The sequence below is a fragment of the Scyliorhinus canicula genome, chromosome 10, assembly GCF_902713615.1.
Source record: "Scyliorhinus canicula chromosome 10, sScyCan1.1, whole genome shotgun sequence".
In the NCBI taxonomy this organism is placed as follows: Eukaryota; Metazoa; Chordata; class Chondrichthyes; order Carcharhiniformes; family Scyliorhinidae; genus Scyliorhinus; species Scyliorhinus canicula.
In genome coordinates, this window is record NC_052155.1 from 52,932,060 (window position 1) to 52,954,801 (window position 22,742).

The window sequence follows — 22,742 nt, forward strand, 5'->3', positions numbered from 1 at the left end:
GCACTCAGGTTGGAGGAGGCACGCTGTGTTGGATCAACCCCAGCAGGTGAGTCGGGTTGCTTCTGGTGCCAAGCTGGCAGGCCCTGGCAAGCAGGTGGAGAGAAAGGCCTTGGGAGGAGGGGAACCGGGAGGGAGGTTACATCTTGAGGGAACCATCCGATGGACCCAGGGGACCCTTTAAGGCAGGGCGACCCCTAATCTCCTCCTCATTCTCAGGGCTTGTGTGCATCACTGATGGGGTCAGCAGTAACTGTTCACCGCCAGTTGTCCTGAGAAGATGGTGGTGGGTTGCCTCGCAACTTGGGGCAACTGAGTGGTTTGCTTTGCCATTTATGAGGGCAGATTGTGTCAATCATATTGGCGTGGGCCGAGTCACATAAACTAGATTAGATTTTTCCTTGAAGGATATTAGTGAGCTAGTTTCTTTTTAATGATAAGTAGTTCCATGGTCATTTGTACTGATTTGTTTTATTTTATCTGAACTCAAATTATTAAGATTTGCATTCAGGTCTGTTGGGTTACTGGTTCAATAACATAACCACTATGCAACTGTACCCAGACTATGCAAACCAATCTCTCTTGTTCATTTATTCTCCTGTTGTACTTTTAATGACAGCAGTGTTTTTATTGCCTGTACTTTACTTTGTAAATTTTTCAGAATGTTCATCAATCTATGGATACCCATTCCTGATGGGTTCATTCTTTACGTCCCTTGGGCCTCGATTTTTGGTTTAATTTAAGTAATATTCTGGATATACATTATGCAGTTTAATATTTTATACACTTTGACGTAGTGCATCAGTTGCTGATGTGGTTCTTTTTTTCCCTTCATCTTAAAGATTTTTAAGCATTGATATGATTTGCATTTTTAAACATTTTTCATTTCTTAGGTGCAAATTCCAAAATCAAAGGTGGACATGAGCCGTGCATCTTCCAAATGCGGATCCAAGACTAATCTAAAACACAAAGCAGGTACTACTAATATATTCCAAAAATGTAAACGCAAATATTGAAACTTTAAAGGCTTTTACATTTAAGCAACATCTAACCATATTTCTCATATAGATAATGCATTACTTTGAACTGCAGTAACTGTTGCAGGAAAATATTGCCCCCACCAATTCGAGGCACAGCAGTGAGTTCTTAAAATGATCTTCTAATCTGTCACTGGTGAAGGCCACGCCACTAGGAGAACTTCCTCTTGGACAGAGTTATGGGATCTATAATGGGCCTTGGTTTAATGTCTCATCCAAAACATGGTTACTTGCGCAATTCACTCCCTTAATAATGGGTAGGAAACTGTGAAAAACACCTGCCGTGGAATTTGAATAAAGGCCTGTTTAAATTGAATTTGATTTATTGTCATGTGTATCGAGGTACAGTGAAAAGTATTGTTCTACATACAGCCCAGACAGATCGTTCCATACATGAAAAAACATAGGACATGCATAAATACACACTGTAAACACATAGACACAGACATCGGGTGAGCATATGGAGTACAATACTACTCGGTAGAGACGATGTGTGCAGAGATCAGTTCAGTCCACAAGAGGGTCATTCAGGAGTCTGGTAACAGTGGGGAAGAAGCAGTTTTTGAACCTGTTGGTGCGTGTTCTCAGACTTTTGTATCTCCTGCCCAAAAGAAGAAGTTCGAAGGCAGAATAACCCAGGTGGGAGGGTCTTTGATTATGCTGCCCGCTTTCCCAAGGCAGAGAGAGGTGTAGACTGAGTCGATGGATGGGAGGCAGGTTTGCGTGAGGGACTGGGCTGTGTTCACAACTCTGTGTAGTTTCTTACGGTCTTGGGTCAAGCAGTTGCCGTGATGCAGCCAGATTGGATACTTTCTATGGTGCATCTGTAAAAATTGGTAAGGGTCAATGTGGACATGCCGAACTTCCTTAATTTCATGAGGAAGTATAGGCGCTGTTGTGCTTTCTTGGTTATAACGTCGACGTGGGTGGACTGGGATAGGTTGTTGGTGATATTGCAAGAAGGCTGCTAGTCTTTACAGGATGACCTCTCTTTCATGCTGCTGGTAGAATATCAGGTGTGCTCACCTAGGAATTTGAAGCTGTCAACCATCTCCACCTCGGCACCATTGATGCAAACAGGGGTGTGTACGATACTTTGCTTCCTGAAGTCAATGACTAGCTCTTTAGTTTTATAGATCGTGATTCTATGATCATAGAATTTACAGTGCAGAAGGAAGCCATTTGGCCCATCGAGTCTGCACCGGCCCTTGGAAAAATAACCCTACCTAAGCCCACACCTCCACCCTATCCCTGTAACCCAGTAACCCCACGTAATTTGGACACGAAGGGCAATTTAGCATGGCTAATCCACCTAACCTGCACATCTTTGGACTGTGGGAGGAAACCGGAGCACCCGGAGGAAACTCACGGTGAAGCTGAGGGAGAGATTGTTGTCGTTACACCACGCCATTAGATTCTCTATCTCCCTCCTGTACTCTGACTCATCGTTGTTCGAGATCCGATCCACTATGGTCATGTCACCAGCAAACTTCTAGATGGTGTTGAAGCCGAATTTTGCCACACAGTCGTGTGCGTGTAGGGAGTATAGTAGGGGACTAGTACGCAGTCATGTGGGGGCCCAATATTGAGGACTTTTGTGGAGGAGGTGTTGTTGTTTATCCTTACTGATTGTGGTCTCTGAGTGAGGAAGTTGAGGCTCCAGTAGCAGAGGGAGGAGCCAAATCATAGGTTTTGGAGTTTTGATATGAGTTTGGCTGGGATTATGATATTAAAGGCAGAGCTGCAGTGAATGAAAGACAGAGATAGATAGTTTCTCAATTTCTTTTTCAAATTTAATGTCCCTAATTCTATTTTCTCCAATTAAGGGGCAATTTAGCATGGCCAATCAACCTAGCTTGCACATCTTTTTGGGTTGTGGGGGCGAGACCCATGCAAACATGGGGAAAATGTGCAAACTTCACACAGACAGTGACCCAGAGCTGGGATCGAACCCGGGTCCTCAGCGCTGTGAGGCAACAGTGCTAAACCACTGCCCCAGCATGCTGTCCATGAGATAGATGGATTCTTGATTGATAAGGGGAACAGGGGTTCAGGGGTTATGGGGAGGAGGCTGTAGAATGGGATGAGAAACATATCAAGCATAATTGAATGGCGGAACAGACTCGACGGGCCGAATGGCCTAATTGTGCTTTATGCCTTATGGTCCTATGGAGTCTGACGTAGGAGTCCTTGGTGTTGAGATGCTCCAGGGATGAGAGTAGGGCTCGGGAAATGGTGTCCACTGTGGCCGGTTTGGCAGTATGCGAATTGCAGTGGATCACGGAATTCTGGGAGTATGGAACTGATGTGACCAACGTCTCGAAGCACTTCAAAATGATAGATGCCAAGGCATGGTAGTCTTTGAGGCACATTGCCTGATTCTTCTTTGGCAGCGGTATGACGGTGGTCTTCTTGAAGCAGGTGGGAACTTCAGAACGGAGTAGGGAGAGGTTGAAGATGTCCGCGAACACACCCGCCAGTTGGTCCGCGCAGGATCTGAATGCACGACCATGGACTCTGTCAGGATGCGTCACTTTCCGAGGGTTCACTTTCAAAAATGCCGATCTGACTTCAGAAGATGTGATGGTAGGTATGGGTGTGTCCGAGGCTGCTGGGGCAGTTGACAGTGGTTTGATGGTTTCCTATTATATTGTTTAAGCCTTGCCACAACCAACGAGAGTCCGTGTTGTTAGGCGGTGACTCTAGCTTAGTCTGGTATTGTTTATTGGCATCCCTGATGGCTTTGTGGAGGTCGTGCCTAGATTCCTTGTATAGGTCAGGGTCACTTGTCTTGAATGCCTCAGACCTGGCCTTCAAAGAGTGATTCTCCCGATTAAACCATGGTTTCCGGTTGGGGAACCTACGTACTACCTTCTTTGGCACACAATCTTCTACAAACCTGCAGATAAAGTCTGTGACGGTGGTCGCATATTTGTTTAGGTTGGCTGCTGAGTTCTTGATTGTTCTACTCCATCAAAGGGAAGAGGATTACAGATTGAACCCAGGATGGAACTGTTGTGTTACGCTGCTTCGGATAACACAGGCTGCTACTTGATTCAGTCTTAACTAAAGGATGCTCCAGACTCTGAAGTGAGTTCAACGTGTTTATTGAACTATTAACACAGTTGTCAAATTAGTTTGACTCTGCTAATCTAACTGTAGTAACTCAGTCTAACTGTACCAGCCTTTTCTAAGCCACGTGCTGGGGTGTGATGCTGCTGATCAACCCTGTCTAACTCTCTAGATGTCTGTCTGTGGAAAGAGGCAGGGTGTGAGTGCCTCATCCCTTTTATAGTGTTTATGTCATGCCCCCTTGTGGTGTTGCCAACTCTGAGTGTCCTGACTGCCCATTGGTTGTGTCCTATCCTGAGTGTTCATTGGTTGCATGTTTGCATATCAGGACATCGTCCCCCCCTTTTTTTATTTTTTTTTAGATGTATATACATGTGAATGTGTCTGTCTAATGTGACTGACTGAGGGATACAGAACAGAACAAACAAAACAAATGCTCATAAGTCCAGTCTCTGAGGCTTGCGTCTGATCCTCGTCGACCGCCGGAGAGGTGGTTGAGGGGATGATGGTGTCTTGACAGGCAAGTGGGAGGCACGACTGGTGGCCTCGTGGTTTGTGGTGTCTGGAGGTGGCAATTCGACATGTGGAAATGGAGGGGAAAGTGGTTGTGGGCAAGCAATGTTTAGCAGTGCCCTTCGATTCCTTCGAACAATGGAGCCATCAGCCATACGTGTGACATAGGATCTGGGCGCGGCCTGTCGAACAATGTCAGCCGGAGCAGACCACCCACCATCCGGTATCTTGATCCTGACCATGTCTGCCAGGATAGCATGTCCAGATCAGTGGCATGTGCGTCATAGCCCTGCTTCTGGCTGTCGCAAAGCTGCTGCATCTTCTGCAACACCGGGAGATGGTCAAGGTTGGGCAGGTGTATGGCTGGAAGCGTCATTCGCAGATCCCTGTTCATCAGCAGTTGAGCTGGCGACATGCCAGTGGACAAGGGAGTTGCCCGGTACGCAAGTAGTGCAAGGTGTATGTCGGAAGCGGAGTCCGAGGCCTTGTGGATGAACTGCTTAACAATGTGCACCCCTTTTTCGACTTTGCCATTGGACTGCGGATAGTGCGGACTGGACGTGACGTGCCTGGAATTGTAGCTCTTGGCAAACGTGGACCATTCTCGACTGTGGAAGCACGGCCATTGTCGCTCATGACGGTGTTCGGGTGCCATGCCGTGAGAATGTCTCTTTACAAGCTTTGATGACGGTCCGTGAGGTGAGGTCTGGCAGCTTCAGCACCTCCGGATAGTTTGAAAAGTAATCGATGATTAAGATATAGTCGCGACGACTTCCGGTGGCGGCGATGACGTAGGAAGCCGCACATTTGGGAGCTCCCCTTTCAAACTGACTTTTCGGCTCTTTTTAGAGCCCAAAACGGAATTTTTTCGACGTCTCCTGGTGGGGGAAGGTGTGCTGACCGACTTTCTCCACATTTCATGACTCGAACTCGGAGTGGAAAGATGGAAAAAACGGCAGCAGCTCCCCAGAAAAAATGGGGGAAGGAATCCAAGATGGCGGCTGGCGGAGCACCAGAGGAGTGAAAGCAGTGGGCCCAGGAGCAGCAAGCTGCTCTCCTGCGCTGTTTTGCAGACTTCAAGGCTGAGGTACTGAGCTCTCTGCAGGAAACGAACAAAAGGCTCTCGGAGATTCAGACGACCCAGGGTGCTGCCATCCAGACGTTGCAGACGCAGGCCACTGAAAGAGAGGAGGAGGCCGTGGTCCTCGTGAGTAAGGTGGAGGGGCACGAGGCACTCCACAAGAAGTAGCAGGACCGCTTCGAGGAGCTTGATCACCGCATGAGGCGGAAAAATCTGAGGATCTTGGGCCTAGCGGAGGGGCTGAAGGGGTCGGATCTGACAACTTACGTGGCTACGATGCTGAACTCGCTAGTGGGGGCAGGATCTTTCCATCTGTTCCTGGAGCTGGAGGGAGCCCACAGGGTACTGGCCAGGAGGCCTAAGGAGAATGAACCCCCGCGTGTGGTGCTGGTGAGGTTCCACCGGTTCAGTGATCGGGAGTGTGTGCTGCGCTGGGCCAAGAAGGTGAAGAGCAGCAACTGGGAGAATGGGGTAGTACGGATCTACCAGGATTGGAGTGCGGAGGTGGCTAAGCGGCGGTCCAGGTTTAATCGGACGAAAGAGGTGCTCTACAAGAAGAAGATAAAGTTTGGAATGTTGCAGCCTGCGCACCTGTGGGTAACTTATTTGGACCGGCATTATTATTTTGATTCCCCGGAGGAGGCGTGGGCCTTCGTGCAGATGGAGAAACTGGACTCGAACTAGGGGTTGGGGGTTGCGGGGTTGGTTGTAATACTTTATTGCTGGTTTCTGCTGTTGCTGTGTTCTCTTTTTCTGTACTTTTGTAATTTTGATATGGTTATTTATTGGGGTGTTGTTCTGTTTATTTTGTTGTGGGGCATTGCTCGAGTTTTGTATCTTGCGGGGAGGGTTGGGGGGGTTTGTTGTATTCTATATCGGGTTGGGGTATGGAGTGGGGCTGGTATTTGGGAGCTGCGTCAGAAGGGTGTGGTGGGGCAGTGCGAAAGCGCTGGCTTTCCTCTGATTTCCCGCGTTGTGGGGCTGGGGGGTGGAGACGATGACGGGGGGGGGCGGTGCCTTAACTGGTTCTTCCCCGCGCTGGAGCGGTGCCTGGAGGAGGGATAGGATGGGGGATGATCCCACTTTGGGAGGGGCTGGGTTTTTGGCGGGGGTTTCCGGGGTCAGCAGAAGTTAGCTGACCCACGGAAGTACAATGGAGGACGGTTCGTGGCTAGGAGGGTCCCTAGCCTGGGGGAGGAGGGTTCCTAGCCTGGGGGGGAGGGAGGGGGGGAAAGCGGAATACCGGGTTGCTGCTGGCAGGGTCAGGAAGGAGCTGGTGGGGGCCGGGGGGACAGAGGTGAGGTGTTGTCGCTGTGGGGACTGGGTCGGGCGGGGGGTGCTGGCCTGGGGCAGGCAGTCGACGGGCTATGGCTAGTCGACGGGGGAGGGGGACGGGACGCCCTCTGATCCGATTGGTCACCTTGAATGCGAGAGGATTGAATGGGCCGGTGAAGCGGTCGTGGGTACTTGCTCATCTGAGGGGGCTAAAGGCAGATGTGGCAATGCTTCAGGAGACCCACCTGAAGGTGGTGGACCAGGTCCGTCTGAGGAAGGGGTGGGTGGGGCAGGTTTTCTACTCTGGGTTGGATGTGAAGAACCGGGGAGTGGCGATTCTGGTGGGGAAAAATGTGTCGTTTGAGGCATCTGAGGTGGTGGCGGATAAGGGGGGTAGGTATGTTATGGTTGGGGGCAGGCTACAGGGAGAGAAGGTGGTGCTTGCTAGTGTGTATGCCCCAAATTGGGACGATGCGGGCTTTATGAGGCGTATGCTGGGACGGGTCCCGGATCTAGAGGCGGGAGGTCTGATTATGGGGGGGGGACTTCAATACGGTGTTGGAGCCTTCACTGGATCGGTCCAGCTCCAGGACGGGTAGGAGGCCGGCGGCGGCCAAGGTACTGAGAGGGTTTATGGACCAGATGGGAGGGGTGGATCCATGGAGGTTTGTGAGGCCGAGGGCACGGGAGTACTCTTTCTTCTCCCACGTACATAGGGTCTATTCTCGGATAGACTTCTTCGTGGTGAGTAGGGGACTGATTCCGAGAGTGGAGGAGGCCGAATATTTGGCCGTTGCAATCTCCGACCACGCTCCGCATTGGATAGAGTTGGAGACGGGGGAGGTGCGGGACCAGCGCCCATTGTGGCGGTTGGATGTGGGGTTGTTGGCGGAGGAGGAGGTGTGTGGGAGGGTCCGGGCAAGTATTGAGGTGTACCTCGAGGTGAATGATACGGGGGAGGTCCAGGTGGGGATGGTCTGGGAAGCCCTGAAGGCAGTGATTCGTGGGGAGCTGATATCCATCCGGGCACACAGGGAGAGGAGTGAGAGGGATAGACTGGTGGGAAAGATGCTGGAGGTAGACAGGAGGTACGCAGAGGCACCAGAGGAGGGACTGTTGGGGGAGAGGCGCAGCCTACAGGCTAAATTTGATTTGCTGACCACTAGAAAGGCGGAGGCACAGTGGAGGAAGGCACAAGGGGCAGTGTACGAACATGGTGAAACGGCGAGTAGAATGCTGGCTCATCAGCTCCGCAAGCAGGATGTGGCTAAGGAAATTGCTGGAGTGAGAGACAAGAGTGGGAATGTGGTGCGGAAGGGGGTAGAGGTGAATGAGGTCTTCAAGGACTTTTACGGGGCACTGTACCGGTCGGAGCCAACGGTGGAGAGGAGGGGAATGGAGAGGTTCCTCGACGGGCTTTCTTTCCCGAAGGTGCAGGAGGAGCAGGTGGAGGGGTTGGGGGCGCCAATTGAGCTGGAGGAGCTAGTTAAGGGGATCGGGCAGATGCAGTCAGGGAATGCGCCGGGGCCGGATGGGTTCCCGGTGGAATTTTATAAAAAGTTTGTGGACCTCGTAGGCCCCTTGCTGGTGCGGACACTTAATGAAGTGTGGGAACGGGGGACTTTTCCCCCGACGATGTCGCGGGCGCTGATTTCGTTAATCTTAAAGAGGGACAAGGACCCCCAGCAGTGTGGTTCATACAGGCCCATATCTCTCCTCAATGTGGATGCCACGGTGCTGGCGAAGAAGTTCCTCCTAAACTCAGCCTCAAAATAAGGGGAAGTAGATTTAGGACTATGTCCCCTAGTTCTGCTTTCACCCGCCAGTGGAAACAACCTGCCCGCATCTATCCTATCTATTCCCTTCATAATTTTAAATGTTTCTATAAGATCCCCCCTCATCCTTCTAAATTCCAACGAGTACAGTCCCAGTCTACTCAACCTCTCCTCATAATCCAACCCCTTCAGCTCTGGGATTAACCTAGTGAATCTCCTCTGCACACCCTCCAGTGCCAGTATGTCCTTTCTCAAGTAAGGAGACCAAAACTGAACACAATACTCCAGGTGTGGCCTCACTAACACCTTATACAATTGCAACATAACCTCCCTAGTCTTAAACTCCATCCCTCTAGCAATGAAGGACAAAATTCCATTTGCCTTCTTCATCACCTGTTGCACCTGTAAACCAACCTTCTGTGACTCATGCACTAGTACACCCAAGTCTCTCTGCACAGCGGCATGCTTTAATATTTTATCGTTTAAATAATAATCCCGTTTGCTGTTATTCCTACCAAAATGGATAACCTCACATTTGTCAACATTGTATTCCATCTGCCAGACCCTAGCCCATTCACTTAACCTATCCAAATCCCTCTGCAGACTTCCAGTATCCTCTGCACTTTTCGCTTTACCACTCATCTTAGTGTCGTCTGCAAACTTGGACACATTGCCCTTGGTCTCCAACTCCAAATCATCTGTGTAAATTGTGAACAATTGTGGGTCCAACACTGATCCCTGAGGGACACCACTAGCTACTGATTGCCAACCAGAGAAACACCCATTAATCCCCACTCTTTGCTTTCTATTAATTAGCCAATCCTCTATCCATGCTACTACTTTACCCTTAATGCCATGCATCTTTATCTTATGCAACAACCTTTTGTGTGGCACCTTGTCAAAGGCTTTCTGGAAATCCAGATATACCACATCCATTGGCTCCCCATTATCTACCCCTCTGGTAATATCCTCATAAAACTCCTCCGGTGTTTGAGCAGAATTCTCTGCAAACGAGTCGTCATGTCGTTCAGGTCCTTTTGGATGATGTGGGCCAGAGGCCTATGATCCGTCTCAACAGTAAATACTGGCAAGTGTAGACAGAGTCAAGAAATTTGAGGATGCCGGTGAGAAGACCAAAACACTCCTTCTCAATCTGCGCATATCTGGTTTCAGTGGGTGTATTGCCCATGACAGGTATCTTAATGGTACTCAGGATGACGTGTCGTCTCTTTGAAGCAACACCACCCCAATGCCATCCTGACTTGCATCTGTGGATATCTTGGTCTCTCAGTCTGGATCAAAGAATGCAAGGACGGGTGCTGTGGTAAGCTTGGCTTTCAGCTCCAGCCACTCTTTGGTGCTCCGCCTTCCACTCAAAGGCGGTTGATTTGTTTCACCAGGTTGCGTAGGGCCGTGGTGTGTGTGGCCAAATTTGGGATGAAGTTGCCAAGGTAATCGACCATTGCCAGGAAGCGCAGTACTGCCTTCTTGTCCTCGGGGACTTTGATTGCCTTGATGGGATTAATTTTGTCTGTCCGGGCCCACACCGTGTTGCGAAATCTGATCAGGAACTTCAGCATGGATGACCCAAAACAGCACTTGGACCTGTTTAGCTTGAGGCCATGTTCATGTATGCGTTGGAATACTTTCTTGAGTCGCGACACATGTTCCTCTCGGGTTGTGGACCAGATTATGATATCGTCAAAGTAGACACGAACCCCTTCTATTCCCTCAATCATCAGTTCCATGATGCAATGGAAAATCTCTGATGCCGAGATGATGCCAAATGGCATTCGGTTGCAGCAGAATCTGCTAAAAGACGTGTTGAAGGTGCAGAGCCGTCTGCTGGATTCTTCAAGTTGGATTTGCCAAAATCCTTGGGATGCGTCCAATTTTGCGAAGAAGCGCGCGTGTGCCATCTCACTTGTGATTCCTTCCCTCTTCGGGATGGGGTAATGTTCCCGCATAATGTTTTTGTTTAGATCCTTGGGGTCAATGCAGATGTGTAGGTCCCCCCAAAGGCTTCTTTATGCACACCATCAAGCTGACCCAGTTGGTTGGTTCAGTGACCTTGGAGATGATGTCTTTTTATTTTAGACTCATGAACTCTGCCGTCAGGCGCTCTCTCAGTGGAGCAGGGACACGTTGTGGTGCATGGACCACTGGCTTGGCATCAGGCCACAGTAGAATCTTGTACTTGTACGGCAGCGTGCCTATCCTGCTGAATACATCTGGGTATTGGGGTAGGTTGTCATCAATGCTGGCCTGAAGATCTGAATGGATCGGCGCTGTGGTGTAGACCCTTTGAATTAGGTTCAATTGCTTGCAGGCGTGCGCACATAGCAGGGACACCCTGTCTGGTTTAACAATATCGAAGCGTAAGCTTGTTTGTGTGCGTCGGCTGGACACCTGCAGATGGCAGGATCCCAGTGCCTTGATTGCGTTTCCATTGTAGTCCAGGAGTTTGCAGGCAGCTGGAAGGATTGTGGGGGTGGCTTCTTGATTCTCTGCAAAATCAGGTTGGCGGAGGCACCTGTGTCCAGTTTCAACTGGATGGGTCAGTGGTTGACTTTCTTCACTGCATGCTATTCGTCCTCGGAATCCACGGCCAGGATTGATTGGACTCACGGTGTGTCCGGTATGGCGTATTCGCACTTTGTAATAATGCCCACTCGGTAAGTGTTGTCCAGGTATTCATCACCTGGATCTGTCGCCCTGCCTGGATCAGAGTCATGCATTCGGTGTTGCACACTACTGATGCGCCGCTGTCAGAATTGGGAGCGCTGGCTCCTGCCTGGTGGTGCAGACCTGCACAGGGCTGCATAGTGGTTTGGCTTCCCACAGTTTAAACAGCGTTTGCCTCTTGCAGGGTAGTTTTTTTTTAAATGGGCGGTCCGCAGTTCCCACACGTCATGACGTCAGCACCATGACTCTCAGTGCATTGTTGCGCATGCGCAGTGCGGTTCTCGGACGTCTGCACCTGCGCAATGCGGTTTTCGGTCGCTTCGTGTTCCCGATCACATTGCGCATGCGTTGGGCCCCAGGAAGAGCGCGCAAAATGGTCGCTTTCGTCAATGTGGAGGCCCTGCATCCGGGAGATTGCCTGAACACTCTCCACCTCGTGGGAGGCTTGTTTTTCACTTTCTGCCGTTTTGTACTGTGAATAGCGATTTTTAGAGTGTTCCTGCACCGTACTCGTTTCAATCACGACTGGCCAGGTCATGTGCTTGATTTTCAACAATTGCTCTCGCAGAGGATCAAAGTGGACTCCAAAAATGATTTGGTCTCTGATCATGGAGACAGTGACATCACTGAAGTTGCAGGTTTGCGCTAGCAGTCTAAGGTTAGTTAGATAGGAGTTGAAGGATTCGTCTTTACCTTGCATCCTCTGCTTGAAGATGTAGCGTTCAAAGTTTTTGTTGGTGTCCACCTCACAGTGGCTGTCAAATTTGCCCAGGATGGTTTGGTACTTTGTTTTGTCCTGCCCTTCGGAAATGTGAAAGGAGTTGAAGATCTCTATCACCTGGTCACCTGCAGTGGTGAGTAGAAGAGCTATCTTCCGAGCGTCGGTCACGCCATTGAGGTCGGATGCTTCCACGTATAGTTGAAATTTCTGCTTGAATGATCGCCAGTTGGCACTAAGATTGCCGGTGGTCCTGAGCTCATGAGGAACCTGAATCTTGTCCATTGTGCCTGTATTCAGTAGCTGGTTGTCACGGATCTTGCTGAGTTGAACTAAATAGTTTGAACAATCACTCCTGGTATCATGTTGTGTTATGCTGCTTCGGATAACACAGGCTGCTACTTGATGCAGTCTTAACTAAAGGATGCTCCAGACTCTGAAGTGAATTCAACGTGTTTATTGAACTATTAACACAGTTCTCAAATGTGTTCGACTCTGCTAACCTAACTGTAGTAACTCAGTATAACTGTACCAGCTTGCTCTAAGCCACATGCTGGGGTGTGATGCTGCTGATGCTGCATACGAGAGTAGTTAGGGAGTGGAGTAGTTTGAGACCGAGATGGGAAGCAGTGTTTAGAGAAAAGGGTAGCAAGGATTCCACTATCAGAAAAACAGACTTGGTAAAGTGATCTGACGTTTTGAATGCACGGTAGCACAAGTGACGTTTTAGGCAGCACGGTAGCACAAGTGATTAGCACTGTGGCTTCACAGCGCCAGGGTCCCAGGTTTGATTCTCTGCTGGGTCACTGTCTGTGCGGAATCTGCATGTTCTCCCCGTGTCTACATGGATTTCCTCCAGGTGCTCCGGTTTCTTCCCACAGTCCAAAGACGTGCAGGTTAGGTGGATTGGCCATGATAAATTGCCCTTGGTGACCAAAAAGGTTAGGAGGGGTTATTCGGTTACGGGGATAGGGTGGAAGTGGTTAAGTGCAGCCTTGATGGGCCAAATGGCCTCCTTCTGCATTGTATGTTCTATGGTCTATGTACCCTGTCTAAATCTCTAGATGTCTGTCTGTGGAAGGTGGCAGGGTGTGAGTGCCTCATCCCTTTTATAGTGTTTATGTAATGCCCCCTTGTGGTGATGCCACCTGAGTGTCCTGACTGCCCATTGGGTGTGTCCTATTCTGAGTGTTCATTGGTTGCATATTTGTATATCATGACAGGAACCAGCAGGAATGACTGTTTTTCCTCAGCTGAAAATTACCTTTTTATCAATATAGACATGTTTTCCGATCACCCTCGCCTTTCCGGAGGGGGGGGGGGGGGGCTCCGATCTTGCCTTTTCAAAATCTTACTTAAGGGAGTGTTGCATCATTTGAGATATTTTCTTTTGAATGCAATCTCCTACTCCAATTGTTGTTCCACTAGTTAAATTGAAGGAGCATTGGACGTTCTTGTGGTATCCTAGCCAACATTCCTCACTCAATTAACACTGACAGCAAAAAAATGGTTCAGTTTTATTAACGATTGTGGAATTCTACTAACGTAGAATGGTTAGTATTTTCTATATAAGTCACTGCTCTTCAAGTATAATCCCTTTGAAAAGGTGCTACAGTGCAGGCTTGTAAATTGTGTTCACCGCTTCCCCCTCTGTGCTTATCACATTTCTTAAATCATCTCTTTCTACCACCAGCCCACCTCCCCCTATTCAACACAAACTGGAAGCAGGTTTTATATTAATTTCTATCTGGCTGCATCCATTGCTTCTATTGTTTCACTTATGTTTTGAAATTCATCATAAATTTAGAGATATGATGGGGAGCAAAAAAACAAATAATGAAAAAAGTTATTTCTTTATGAACTGGTTCTAGGTGGTGGCGATGTGAAGATAGAGACTACCAAGACTGATTTCAAAAACAAAGCAGAGTCAAAAATCGGGTCCTTGGACAACCTCAACCATACACCAGGAGGAGGCAATGTGAAGGTGAGGCAATGCAGGATGGCAGAAACTAGATCAGAATAGTGACTACAAAGGGCAGCACGGTGGTGCTGTGGTAGCACTGCAGCCTCGTGGAGCTGAGGTCCCAGGTTCGATCCCGGCTCTGGGTCACTCCATGTGGAGTTTGCACATTCTCCCCGTGTTTGTGTGTGTTTCGCCCCCACAACCCAAAGATGTGCAGGCTAGGTGGATTGGCTGCACTAAATTGCCCCTTAATTGGAAAAAAATTAATTGGGTACTCTAAATTTATATTAAAAAAAGAATAGTGGCTACAAAAGCAGCAACTGGTCACACCAGCTGTGAGCAAGGGCTGTGGAACTTGTTCTTCTTGCTCCTCTAATTTGCATCATTCTTTGCTCTCAGCCTCTGCCAAGTTTTTTTCCTGCTTTTTTCTCCTCTCAAGAGAATTGATGTCCTTGCTGGGTGTGTGGGTCCACGGATGATGTTGGTGACTGATTGGTACTTTACAAGAGTGGCTGTAGGTAGTATGGAGCAGCAAGAGTTGTGAGATCATCATCAAGAAACCTGATACTGTCCTCACCTAAAATCTATACAGGTGCAATTCTGGCAGTGGAAAGCGATCAAGAGCACTGGAAAATAGTTTTTTTTTCTTTTCCTAAAACCCCCCTTACCAACTATCACTACCCCAACTTTAATTCAATCAACTCAGCAGACTTTGAAGTTATTTGGCTCAAATGTTGCCTTTATCAGCCGACCTGTTTCAAGACGTAGTTCGCTGTGACCCACCCAATTACCCTCTCCACTTCCGGATGTGTACCACTTGCTCCATGTTCTCCCTGGCGGGGGGAGAAGGAACCAGAAATATGGCAAATTTCTCCTTGGCACTTGCCAGTATTGAAGCTGAACACTACCCAGGACAAATCATTCTGATTGATTATCACCCAGTCCACTGACTTAAGCATCCACTCTTTCAACTATCTGGTGGCATGGCTGCAGTGTGTACTTTCTACATGCTGTCCTAGTCACTTTTATACTGAATTATTAATACATTGGTTGACAAACGAGGTCTAAAGTTTTATGGGCGGCAAAGTGAAAAATGAAATGAAAATTGCTTATTGTCACGATAGACTTCAATGAAGTTACTGTGAAAATTCCCTGTCGCAGTAGTTAGCACTGCTGCCTCTCAGCGTCGAGGACCTGGGTTCAATCCCGGCCCCGGGTCACTGTCCGTGTGGAGTTTACACATTCTCCCTATGTCTCTGTGGGTCTCACCATCACAACCCAAAGATGTACAGGGAGGTGCATTGGCCACGCTAAATTGCCCCTTAATTGGGAATAAAAGAGAGAATTGGACATTTAAAAAAAATTTCAGCAGTGTAAAGTCTTGCCACCTTTGAATTGGACTTTGGGGTAAAGAAGATTAAGTTAAGTGGTGTAGCAAAGAACAAACTTGGAAGTGCCAGTGGAATGGGGTGCACGTCGTCACAAGCTTTCATTTTTCTTTGTACACAAAATATTGCTTGTACCTTTTTGTATGACAATTAAAATGTTAATCAATAATATTAAACGCTTGTCCTCCAGGATTGAGATACTGTAGAGTCCTCAGCTCAATAAACTTTAGATCAGAGTGTTTGGTCTGCATACATTGGGCTGAATTTAATGACCATAGCAGTGGCCCTGTCCACTGGCCAGAAAGCAGGGTACAGGGGTGATCCTGCCACAACCATCTTCAGAAGCCCTGAATGGATTAAATGTCAATCATCCAGTTAAATTCCTGCCATGAGGTCTTCCATGCTTTTATAGACAAAGATCCCAAGAGCTGCTAGCAAATCAGAGGGCTGCCAGCTCTTCAGTCTTGATAAGGAGGTGGAGGAGGAGCTTTGTTGTGGAGCACTCCTTCAGCAAGGGTGACCCTTGCTGCAGAAGGGACCCTCCATGGGCTGCAGGGTTCCCGATCACCCTTCGTGAGCTTGCAAGAAGGCTGCTAACCTTTACAGGTTGACCTCTCCTTCATGCTGCTGTTAGAATATCAACAGAGGCGGGGTGAGGCTTTTAAGTGATCTTCCCCACACCTGATTTAATAAGTAAAATCAGGAAGACCACAAGCACTCCACTCCTTGCCTTTCCTCCTTCCTGAAGGATAGGAACAAGGATCCCAACATTGATTCCTGGAGAACTCCATTGCTAATCCTCCTCCAGCCCAAGAAACACCCATTAACCACTTAGAACCATAGAATTCCTATAGTACAGAAGGAGGCCATTCCATCCATCGAGTCTGTACCGACCCTCTGAAAGAGCACCCTACCTAGGCCCACTTCCCCGCCCTTTCTCCGTAATCCCATAACCCCAACTAACCTGCATACCTTTTGGACTTCTTTGTTTTATGTCCTCGGCCAATTCTATCTTATAATTTTCACCTTATCCTGAACCCACGTAATAACTTATTATTTCTTACTCTACTACTACCTATCTCTCCCAGCATTCTGTGCACATTAGTATTTCTCTCTGATGCTACCTTATGGTGCCCACACCCCTGCTAAGTTAGTTTAAACCATCCCCAATGGCATTAAAAAATAGACCCGCAAGGAACTCAGTCCCAACTCTGTTCAGGTGCAACCTATTCGGCATATATATGTCCTATTTCTCCCAAAGTTGGTCCCAATGTCCCAGGAATCTAAAGCCCTGCCTCCTATACCATTTTTTAGCCACACATCCATCTGTTTTTCATCCCACATCAATGCTCACTTGCGTGTGGTATCGGGAGTAATCCAGAGATTGTTACTTTTGGGGTCCTGCTTGCTAATTTCCTACCTAGCTCCCCAAACGCTAACTGCAGGACCATATCTCTCTCTGCTTGCGGTTCGTGCTCCTGGTTTTTCTCCGTTTACTGACCTCTGCACCCATCCTTTTTTTCTGGAAGTGTAGAAATTGGATGAAGATGGGGTGGACTTGAATATGTGCAACAGGTGATTAAGAAGGCAAATGGAATTTTGTCCTTCATTGCTAGAGGGATGGAGTTTAAGACTAGGGAGGTTATGTTGCAATTGTATAAGGTGTTAGTGCGGCCACACCTGGAGTATTGTGTTCAGTTTTGGTCTCCTTACTTGAGAAAGGACATACTGGCACTGGAGGGTGTGCAGAGGAGATTCACTAGGTTAATCCCAGAGCTGAAGGGGTTGGATTATGAGGAGAGGTTGAGTAGACTGGGACTGTACTCGTTGGAATTTAGAAGGATGAGGGGGGATCTTGTAGAAACATTTAAAATTATGAAGGGAATAGATAGGATAGATGCGGGCAGGTTGTTTCCACTGGCGGGTGACAGCAGAACTAGGGGGCATAGCCTCAAAATAAGGGGAAGTAGATTTAGGACTGAGTTTAGGAGGAACTTCTTCACCCAAAGGGTTGTGAATCTATGGAATTCCTTGCCCAGTGAAGCAGTTGAGGCTCCTTCATTACATGTTTTTAAGGTAAAGATAGATAGTTTTTTGAAGAATAAAGGGATTAAGGGTTATGGTGTTCGGGCCGGAAAGTGGAGCTGAGTCCACAAAAGATCAGCCATGATCTAATTGAATGGCGGAGCAGGCTCGAGGTGCCAGATGGCCTACTCCTGCTCCTAGTTCTTATGTTCTTATGATTGACTTGGATGCTGTCATTCCCTGGCAATGCTAAAGGTGTTGAATGCGCGAGGTACTGGGTAGTGCCCTGCCTCATAGCATTGCAGTCCAGTAAGAGTTGGTGCCTTCAGAGCAATAGGGAGGAAAATTGTCAATTCAGTAGAAGATCAAGCAATGCTAAAGTTTGCTTGGTGCTGTCTGTCTAAATGACCCACCTTTTGGCATTTTTTGTCACCTGCTTCTAATCCTTTACTGCATTGTGGATGCTTTTTCTTCCTTCCTCTTTCCCACCTCTGAAATAAAACCACACCTTGGTCACATAAAGTCCTTTCACCATCTAGGGAAGCACTTCTCCTTTCAGACTGTTATCATAATAAATCACCTATCATCAGAAGTTTTTGTTGACTTGTTCCGTACTGCAGATGCATCGTGCATTTGTGGGGGCAATGGGATAATTCAAGGATTATCATTTTTATTTTATGATGTAATTCCCTCCACCAAGGATCCCACTCCGCTACTCCAGTCTGAAGTCATTGGCACACTCTAGAGGTGCCTGGTATCTGAACCAGCACTGTAGTGTTTGCCAATCAGCAGTTGTACTGTCTGCCATCATTACAATATCAAGTTTTAGCATCTGAACTGACCTACTAAACCAAGTCACAAGATAGAGACAGGCTATTTTCTTCTTCTCCTAACCTCTTTCCCTGTTGGCTCAATGGGTGAACACGCTGCCTAGTTTGATACAAAAGGCATACATAGCAACATGTTGTACCTTCAATTCATTTTCCTTACTGACGTTGATCTGAGGCAAGCAACAGCAGAAAGCTAGTTAGCATTAGTACCCCTGTGGCAAGGAGGAGAAGAATCATCCCTACCTCTGATCGTTGTCTGGATAGAACTTGTGATGCCTCCACAGCTGGGTAGCCTGCTAATAAATATGCACAAATATTGGAAATTTGGGATCGGTTCCTTGAGAATGGTAGGTACAAACATAACATCAAACCCAAGTAAGAGACCTTCAGCAGAAAAAAGGAAATTGGCAAAATACATTTAAAATGCCTGCAAAATTGGGGTGGGTAAGAAAAGTTTTTTGAATTCACATTTAGATTTTCCCATTGCTAATTGTTTACTGAGCACTCCTGATATCACTGCATTTAGAAATGTTACCATCTTGATGTGCCACAGTGTTGTGTCTTTTTAATTAAAGTCAATGTGACAGCATTTTATGTCTGCACAGAATCTGTGCCTGGTAATTTCACTTCAGGAATTACTGTACTGTACGCACAGGAAAGAGAATGGCTTGAATTTTGACCTTGCTTGTTGTGTTCTTTAATTTTTGCCATATCTTTTAACTTTGCAGTACTTTTGAAATGGTGATAAGGAAAGAAAATGCACTGGGGGACTAGAGAGATGGGAGACTTTCACCCATCAACACATTTCAAGCTGATGTGCACAGAGTCTTTCAACTCTGGTGTTCCTGAAATGTTCAGCTTTTCCATGGAATGAAAAAGCCTCAATCTTCCTCTATCCATAACCATTCTCAACTCTGTGTCTCTATCTGACGTAACTACCCATTGTCCGATCTGGCTGGATTATATAAAGCATTACTGGGTCCTGCTTTCCATCACTAAAACTTCTCACTATTCAAAGATTATCCAGGAAGGCAAAAATAAAAGCCGGCTTCTCTCCTTCACCACAAAACAGTGTCTCAAACCACCACCTCATCCCCACCTCAAACCACCACCTCATCCCCACCTCAAACCACCACCTCATCCCCACCTCAAACCAGTCCCCACCTCATCCCCACCTCAAACCACCACCTCATCCCCATCTCATCCCCACCTCAAACCACCACCTCATCCCCACCTCATCCCCACCTCAAACCACCACCTCATCCCCACCTCAAACCACCATCTCATCCCCACCTCAAACCACCACCTCATCCCCACCTCAAACCCCCACCTCAAACCACCACCTCATCCCCACCTCAAACCACCACCTCATCCCCACCTCAAACCACCACCTCATCCCCACCTCAAACCACCACCTCATCCCCACCTCAAACCACCATCTCATCCCCACCTCAAACCACCATCTCATCCCCACCTCAAACCACCACCTCATCCCCACCTCAAACCAGTCCCCACCTCATCCCCACCTCAAACCAGTCCCCACCTCATCCCCACCTCAAACCACCACCTCATCCCCATCTCACCCCCACCTCAAACCACCACCTCATCCCCACCTCAAACCACCACCTCATCCCCACCTCAAACCACCATCTCATCCCCACCTCAAACCACCACCTCATCCCCACCTCAAACCACCATCTCATCCCCACCTCAAACCACCACCTCATCCCCACCTCAAACCCCCACCTCAAACCACCACCTCATCCCCACCTCAAACCACCACCTCATCCCCACCTCAAACCACCACCTCATCCCCACCTCAAACCACCCTCTCATCCCCACCTCAAACCACCACCTCATCCCCACCTCAAACCACCACCTCATCCCCACCTCAAACCACCACCTCATCCCCACCTCTCTCTCTCCCCCTCCTCCCCGGTCTCCTTCAGCCTCATCTCTAGCAATAAGTGCAAGAACTCATGGACTTTTTTATTTGAAAGTTTGATACTATTTGAAATGAACTGAAATGAAAATCGCTTATTGTCACAAGTAGGCTTCAAATGAAGTTACTGTGAAAAGCCCCTAGTCGCCACATTCCGGCGCCTGTTCGGGGAGTCTGGTACGGGAATTGAACCGTGCTGCTGGCCTGCCTTGGTCTGCTTTCAAAGCCAGCGATTTAGCCCTGTGCTAAACCACCCCCTTGATTTGTTCAAATCTATTGTTGCTTTCCCCTTTTCCTTTAACTTGCTCCAAGGAGTCCCCCCTGCCCTAACCCTGAATCTTTCTTTGATTTTGCTGCTATCTTCTCATGTTTTCTCCGATCTCATCTTGCTCTCTAGACCCAATTCATACTAAACTGCTGTCTGACCAGTTTACCCTCCTGGCTCCTAATGGTAACCGATATTATTAATGGCTCTTTTTCCTCAACTACTGTTCCCCTCTCGATTAAGTAACATCATGACCCTTCTGCTCAAAAAAACATTTAAGCTCTTCATCCTTACAAACTAACTATATCCCACCTTCCTTTCCTCTCCAAAGTCTTTGAATATGCTGCTGAGTCCCTAATCTGCCACCAGCTTTTTCACAATGGGGTGTGCAGGGCCTTGGGTCTCCACCAATTCAGCCCTTAAGTGACCCCTTTATAGCTACTTGGGTCTTTTCCCACCCTGCCTCAATGTTTAGGCTCACAAGCGCAGATCCGAGCTGGGTGGGAAACTTGAAAGTAAACTACTGTCCGTCTCGGGCAGGAAGTGTGGGGGTGGGGGCCTCTATTTGAAGGCCCCTTCAGATTTGGGAAACCTTCCCACCCAGGACCTGGGGGATTCCCCCCCATCCAAAACCCTTGGCGACCTACTACTTTGATGTGACATTATTCTCATTCTCCATCTCTCTGTCTCCCCCCCCTCCGTCCCCCGCACTCGCCCAGGACTTTGTCGGGTGGGCACGGTACCACAGTGGTTAGCACTGTTGCTTCACAGTGCCAGGGTCCCAGGTTCAATTCCCGCTTAAATCGCTGTCTGAGGAGTCTACACGTTCTTCCTGTGTCTGCGGGAGTTTCCGCCAAGTGCTCTGGTTTCCTCCCACAAGTCTCAAAAGACATGCTTGTTAGATGAATTGGACATTCTGAATTCTTCCTCGGTGTACCCGAACAGGCGCTGGAGTGTGGCGACTCGGGGCTTTTCACAGTCACTTCATTGCAGTGTTAATGTAAGCCGACTTGCGACAATAATAAAGATTATTATTATTATTCCCTCTTCTGGCCACTGCAACATTGTGCCTGGACATTTGGAGAGCTGATAGCCAATCTGATTGGCTGACAGATCTCGAACGCAGGATTTCATTCCAAGGTCGATACTAGATTGTGACCTGAGGTGAGGAAGAAGAATAGACAAAAACATAATTGTAGTTTTAATCTATTCTTTGCTGCCCTCTGATAAAATCTGATGCATTGCTTAGGATGTGTCCTCAGTTACCAAAGATTAGACTCAGTCCATCAGTGCATTTGATTGTTTGAATCCTGAACATTTTGTTTCCTTTAAAATTTCTCATGTATATATATTTTGCATTTCATTTCATGCCCTGCTATAACTATACACGATTGTACCCCACCCCATGATTTTATTTTTAGAATGAGGGTGAAGAAGAATCAGAATCAGCAACGATCAGTCAGATTCCAGAAAATGGTGATCTGACGGGACAAGCTGAGAGTGAGACACAGCAAAATGGAGTAGGGGAGGACCCCACTGCCAGGTCTGACGAAACTCAGAGCCAAGAGTTACAAATACAGGAAACATGTAAGTGAATGCTTGGCCTGCGTGGGGGGTGTAGTTCTGTGAAAAATATTGGTAATTGGGGACTCGTTACGAAAGTAGACTAGATGCTGGCCTTTCACTCTGGGAACCGGATTCAAATCAAAGCTAGACTGGTAGGTTGCAAAATCTCTTTGTTCTTTGGGCATTCCCACTCCACCTCCAAATGGGTACAAGTCCACAGAAGAAAATTGCCCTGCTTCAGTCACAAAGTTGACTCAGTCCAGAAGACCAGAGTTTAGCTGACGTAGTAGATGTGAGGATGCAGTATTGATTGATGTAGGTTAGAGCTCTGGAAAAGTGTTGACCTGTGTAGAGGGAATAGCATCAAACTAAATGCTATAACTGATTTATGTTGTGACATGAAGAGAGCTTTACACTGAACCTAAACAGAGCTGCAGCAGCCCAGAGAGTGCTTGGTGTAGTATAAAGGGAGCTTTACACTGTAACTAATCTACGTTGTACCTGTCCTGAGTGTGTTTATGTGGACAGTGTACAGGGTTCTTTACATCTAACCTGAGCTGTTCTTACCCAGAATGTGTTTGGTACAGTGTAAAGGGAGCTATACTCTGTA

The 22,742-nt window shown here is 47.8% G+C and overlaps 1 protein-coding gene across 11 annotated transcripts in view; it reads left to right on the forward strand.

Annotated features, from left to right (window-relative positions):
* The window catches only part of LOC119972367 (microtubule-associated protein 4-like), a 516,984-nt gene that overhangs the window by 483,983 nt on the left and 10,259 nt on the right, over positions 1-22,742 (forward strand). For 9 of the 11 annotated variants that reach the window (XM_038808936.1, XM_038808935.1, XM_038808937.1 and 6 more), the window contains 2 exons: positions 891-972; positions 14,025-14,137. In XM_038808936.1, coding sequence (XP_038664864.1) covers positions 891-972; positions 14,025-14,137 — 195 coding nt within the window. Of the gene's footprint in view, positions 1-890; positions 973-14,024; positions 14,138-21,987; positions 22,154-22,742 lie in introns of all 11 variants that reach the window. The other 2 variants (XM_038808929.1, XM_038808931.1) reach the window with 1 other exon arrangement.